At 43.4% G+C, this 6,000-nt stretch overlaps 1 protein-coding gene across 1 annotated transcript in view; it reads left to right on the forward strand.

Moving 5' to 3' along the window:
• The window catches only part of FLT1 (fms related receptor tyrosine kinase 1), a 107,762-nt gene that overhangs the window by 90,800 nt on the left and 10,962 nt on the right, over positions 1-6,000 (forward strand). The window contains exons 19-24 of the mRNA XM_035325461.1: positions 573-686; positions 1,480-1,568; positions 3,057-3,216; positions 3,635-3,732; positions 4,293-4,415; positions 5,306-5,417. Of these exons, the coding sequence (XP_035181352.1) occupies positions 573-686; positions 1,480-1,568; positions 3,057-3,216; positions 3,635-3,732; positions 4,293-4,415; positions 5,306-5,417 (696 nt within the window). The remainder of the gene's footprint in view (positions 1-572; positions 687-1,479; positions 1,569-3,056; positions 3,217-3,634; positions 3,733-4,292; positions 4,416-5,305; positions 5,418-6,000) is intronic.

Below are 6,000 nucleotides of genomic sequence, written 5' to 3' on the forward strand. Positions count from 1 at the left end.
GATGCAGTCCCCTAATTTCAACCCTGTAAAATTTGTGTGCCTGGTCTACTTTAATACTCCAGGCTTCCTGTACAATGAACAGAAACAGAGAATTATTACCAAAGGGTGGTTCATCTCTTCCCTGTACGTAAATGGCTAACGTTGATGGCTGCATCAGATCCCTGAAATGTTTTGCTCTTACCACTGACTCCTTGAGAGGTTAATTAATTCAAGCTAGTACATAACTGTTAGATAGCTGAAGTCAGGTCAGCTGAAACCTACTTTGGATGGAGTTAATTATAGTCTTGAAATCCCTTTTTATTTTTTCTTTCATTTTTTGGCTTAAACTACAAAACTATTCATGTGAAAAAATTCTCTGTTCTAAATATAACAGAGTCTACTGGGAGGAAGTTGACTGCCTGACTCTTTTTATGGGTTTTATTGCAAGTATGAGGATGCTGGGAAGGGAATAGAAAAAGAACATCGGCACATGAAGTATACCCAACAATGGAAGGGGAAAGTGACAAAAAGTGGTAAAGCTCACCAGGACCAATTCTTTGCCTTTTCACGTTTATTTTATTTTGCATTTACAGAAGGGGCCACAGCAAGTGAGTACAAAGCACTGATGACTGAGCTGAAAATCCTGATCCACATCGGCCATCATCTCAATATTGTGAATTTGTTGGGAGCATGCACAAAAAATGGAGGTAAAAAATCTATACTGCACTGAAAATGGTTTTGAATTACCTCCCAGTACCAGTCAGTTGACCTTGTTGTTTTTCATCCAGAGGTCAAGTTATTAACTTGAAATATTCAAATTCATCTTGTGCTTAGTGAAAAAAAAAAAAAAAAAAAAAAAAAAAAAAAAAGAGAAATAGAGATTTCTGTTCATTTAATGATATGATTAAACATTTTCCCTACTTAAACTTTCTTTGAGTGTTAACACATGAAGTGTGAATATAGAGCCATGCTGAATAAGGAGCCACTTGTTGCCTTTTATCTCACTCACTTCAAAGCTCAAGCTCAGGTTAAACGTGATCTGGAAAGGCTGGGAGCAAGGGATATCAGCTGCTGGCCCTGAATGATGAGTCACAAGGCAACTATTGTAAAATCCTTCATGATATTCCTCTAAGAAAATCAAAGGGCCAGTGAGAGTAGTCATTTGTTTTAGATACGTCACCTATTTCAGTTCAACGAGTGTGTGTGGGCTGAGGGACTCCAGTCTGAACTCAGTCCGACCGAAGAGGAAATGGAGGGTCCCTCAGGGCCCAGGGTCATGACCCAGCTTTCAAAAGTAGGCCCATCCTTCATTTTCAGAAGCAGTGCTGTTTTTGCTAACATGTCCAGTGTCCTTCAAGCAGCTTTCATTAAGACATGTCTTTAGTCACCCTGGGCTCAAGCTACGCCAATGTGCATAGAAGGCTATTTGTCTTCTCAGAGCTTAACCCCCCATGCGTTGTTTTATGCTGCTCAAAATGCACTTTCCTTTTTTTTTCCCAGGACCTCTGATGGTGATTGTTGAATACTGCAAGTATGGGAATTTATCAAACTATCTGAAGAGCAAGAGGAATTTTTTCTGCCCCAGCAAGGTGAGGAGGCAGGTGCCCCAGGTAGGGCCCATCACCCCTGGCATGTCAGGGATGGAGACGTCTGCCTCTGTGCTACTCTCCTCAGCATCTCTGTCACCAAAGAGAGAACTCGTTTTGGGTGATACTATACACCTGACCTGCTTTAAATGTGGGACGCGTCATGCCAAGAAAGGGCTCATTGCTCCCCCTGACTGTGCAAGGAGCCTGCTGTGACTAATTTGGACAGAGCCATCTACAGCGAGAGGAAGTGAATTTTATCCGCAGTGTCCCCACGTGCCCTCGTCCCTCTGCTGACAAACCCATTCCTGCTGAGCGTGGGGTCACTTCAGAGGCTCGTATCAGTCAGGCCGAAGGAAGTGGTTTTGCCCACTGATTTCAGTGCTTCTGGGAAAAAAAAAAAAAAAAGGAGATAATGCCATTTAAAGCCATGTTCCAAGGCACCCTAATAGTGAGAGATTTGCCAATTATGTCATTGTGTGAGGAGTGGGGCTATCTGGAGGAAAATAAATAAATAAATAAATAAAAATATTAAATTCTTGTCCTCACATCCCACAGCCCTCTGAATCAAATCTACTGCCTGTTTCTTATTACAAAACTGAACCTGAATGTCACAACTATATCTCTGCTTGTGCACTTTCAGCAAAATCCTTCAAAGGATTAAGGGATCTGAGGTGGGATTTAGGAGCCTGGATCCAGAGCTGCAGTCCTCAAAGCCCCTTCTCAGCTGTGCCAAAAGCTCGGAGGCATCTCAGGACTTTTTCACAAAGGTTCTGTGAAGGCTGCGGTAGGGCGTGCTCAGGAGGAACGCGCTCCAAAGGTCTTTGGCTGAGTCTCTGATCCCAGGGAGGATGGAGCATGGCAGGGGAGAGAGGTGTCTGTGGAAGAGCATGGCCAAGCAGCTAGGCAGTTCTCCAGGTTGTAAAGAAAAGCATTTTCCATGCAGTGTTGTATATGTTGCATTAAACTGTCCTTGAAAGTTGCATGAAAGCTCTGGGTGAAAGCATTGAGGAAGAGAAATGGTCAGATCCTTCAGCAGCTGTATTTCGAGTGGTCTTGGTCCTCACCAAACACTGCACAGGGATGCAGAGGCAGGTGACTTCTGTAACCTGAGATGAAAAGGTGAAACTTTAATTTGGTCGGGCTGGGATGCCTGCACTGTGTGCACATCTCTCAACTCATCCCCAAGGCTCCTTGTCTGGATAGTGGAGAAAAAATGCCCTTTCAAGATGCTAGTCCACCTGGGCTGCCCCAAAATGATGTGCTGGAGCTCCCGAGCTGGAGATCCCATCATTTCTGCCCAAATAGCACATCCCTGCCAGCAGCCCTCACCTGCTGCTGTGGCACTGGGCACCCACGCCAAGGGGAGATGAGACCACACGTGCCATGGATTAGTCTTCTCCTGGTGGAAATGAGAGAGAAGCCTGAGTTAGTTCCTCCCTTGCCCCCTCCATTTCTCTGATGTTGCACTTCTCCTCTATTTACTTGAAGGACTCCTCTCTGCAAGAGGAGCTGATGAAAGAAAAAAAGGATATGGAGCCAGTGGAAAGCAAAAAACAAAGGCTGGCCAGTGTGACCAGCAGTGAGAGCTTCGCAAGCTCGGGGTTTCAGGAAGATAAAAGTCTGAGTGATGTGGAGGAGGACGAGGAGGGTAGGTATTAATTCCTTCCTGTCCCTACACGGTCTGTGATATTTTTACAACACACTGTGCATCCCTGAAATTTTTTTCCTCATTTATCACCCTAATAAACATCCGTGGGAGATGCTCACAGGGTCATGTCCAGAGGGTAGAAGATTTTAAAAAAGATTATTTCCAGGGTTACTAAATCTGACAGGAAAATGTGTGATTGTTTCTTCTGACTGCTTCTTATCTTTGGGGAAAACACAGCAGTGTCCAGAGCGTGGGGTATAAAGCAAACACTATTTTTGTTTCCAGTGACAGTGGGTTGACCTTCAAATGCTACTCTACGAAGACTGAAATTACGGGAGTAATAATATGAGTAAGAGAGGGGGAAAATAACTGCCTTGTGAGCAATCTTTGTAACCAACCAAATGTTCCACCCGTGCAGATGCTGACGAGCTCTACAAGTTGCCCCTCACTATGGAGGACTTGATCTCGTACAGCTTCCAGGTGGCTAGGGGCATGGAGTTCCTCTCCTCCAGAAAGGTGAGCTTTGCCCCAGGGACTTTTCCCCACAGAAGGATGGGATGCAGAGGTGAAATCATGTCTACATTTCTGTGACACCTTCCCTGGGAGAGCTCCCAGAGGAAGAGCCATTTTCCTCTTGGCGTTATAAATATAATGGTGTGTTTATCCAAGTCTCCTTAGTCCATAAACATGGGATCATGGTCGAAGGCACTGGGTCAAGCTCATTCATTCAGAGATGATCTTTTGTGTGTGTGGTGTTGCTTTTTTTTTCTTTTTTTTTTTCTTAACCCTCAATTTCAACACATATTATGTAGGAAGCCCCAGAAAAATCTGCACTTTCCCTTGAAACATCAATGTGCTTAAAAATTTATGACTTTCTAGATTTGGCAAATTTCATTTTTGAAAAGAACTGCCACTGTTTACTGTAATGGCATGTAAACTATAGCTGACTTCCCTAAAAAGATATTAAATTGATCTCTCAAATAATAATAATTTTTAAAAGGATATGGGAGACAGTCAGGAAATTTGTGGGTAGGATTAAGGAAATGCAGCTTGATTGTGAAACTGTTTTATTATAGTGCATTCATCGTGACCTGGCAGCCAGAAACATCCTTTTATCTGAGAACAATGTAGTGAAGATCTGTGACTTTGGCCTCGCAAGAGATATTTATAAGAATCCTGATTATGTGAGAAAAGGAGATGTAAGTCAAGATGCTGTTTATTTAACCAAATGTTTATAACATCATTTCAGACTGTCCACCAAAATGTTCTGAAGATGTTCACATTTCCTGAGCTTAAAACAGCTTGAAAGCTATCACAGTTTTTATGTGAAAAAGATGCGTCATATACCCATAAAGTATGTCTGTCCTGAAGCAAAAGGCTCAGATGTTTTAACTGGTCCACAGCTCTGGTCTGTTGATACTTTAGCCATTCTTTTGACATTTGTCTCTTGGCTGGCTCTGCAATGTGACCGCCTCGCTCAATAACCTTCCTTCAAGGAAACCCCTTCAAAACAGGGTTCTCCTCCTGGATGGCTCACTCACCCACCTACCACAAAAAAAAAAAAAAAAAAAAAAAAAGTTTCTGAAGACTTTCAGCACTACATATTAGCTGTGAAACATTCACATGACTTCAGTACTGCTCAGGAGATGTTAACAGGTTGTGCTGAGGGGTCTTCAAGGGTTGCTGGCACAGTACCCCAAAATTTTCCCAAGAACATCTCCAAAACCAACACAAAATGATTTATGACTGGCTACAGGGTTCTGTTTCCTCTCTCTAGAATCCTGGCAAGAGACCTCTGTTCTGGCACGTCTCCACATCCCTGTGAGGAGAAGGCCTGGTCACCTTGCTCACGAATTTCCAGCGCCTGGCTTTTTGTGCCACACATATTTTCAAAAACAACCTTTTACTCGGACAATCTGTTAAGAAAATGTCTGAATGAGCGTGGGTTTATCTTGACTGCCTGTAAGGAAATCCCATGGGCTCCTGTTTGAATAGTAATTATTTACGTAACAATATATAGTTGATTCATTTACGATTAAATTCTTTCAGTCTCTGGAAATAACAGTCAGGTTTGTCCACTTCATTCCAGGCTCGACTTCCTCTCAAGTGGATGGCTCCAGAATCCATATTTGATAAAATCTACAACACCAAAAGCGACGTGTGGTCCTATGGGGTCTTGCTGTGGGAGATATTTTCCTTGGGTACGTTAAATCTGCTCCTGGGAGCTTGAGTTGGCCAAGGCAGCTGCCATTGACTCAGCCACTGACTTCAATGAGATTTTGCTGGGTCTTTAATAAGGAAACACCTAAATCGAGCACAGGTGGAGAGCAGGGACAGAGGGGGCAATTGTCTGTATCACACCTCTGAGAAATGGAAATTTTAGTTCTTTGTTTCAGTTCTTTAGTTGTATTGACCAATGAAGCAAACCAGAAAATAGGGCAAATTTTGAAGTATTTTTATTGAAAGTGGAACCCTGTAGGACATCCAGGAACCTGTAAGCTTTGGTCAGTGGCTTTATGCCAGCTGAGGTGGTCTGAAGTATCACCTTGTGTGCAACAGTGTTCAAGATGCCCTGTGCCATGAACTTGGAGCTTCCTCCAAGGGTTTTGTGTAGCAGCAGCTGCCCCCACAGACCCAGCCCTGCACAGCTGCCTCCCTGTGAGCAAGGATCCACAAAGATGCCACAGGATGAACTGGAGCATGCAATCTGACATTAACACCTAAAGAGGCTTCTCCCCTCTTCTCTTCTCTTCTCTTCTCTTCTCTTCTCTTCTCTTCTCTTCT

The sequence above is a fragment of the Oxyura jamaicensis genome, chromosome 1 (genome assembly GCF_011077185.1).
Source record: "Oxyura jamaicensis isolate SHBP4307 breed ruddy duck chromosome 1, BPBGC_Ojam_1.0, whole genome shotgun sequence".
Taxonomy (NCBI): Eukaryota; Metazoa; Chordata; class Aves; order Anseriformes; family Anatidae; genus Oxyura; species Oxyura jamaicensis.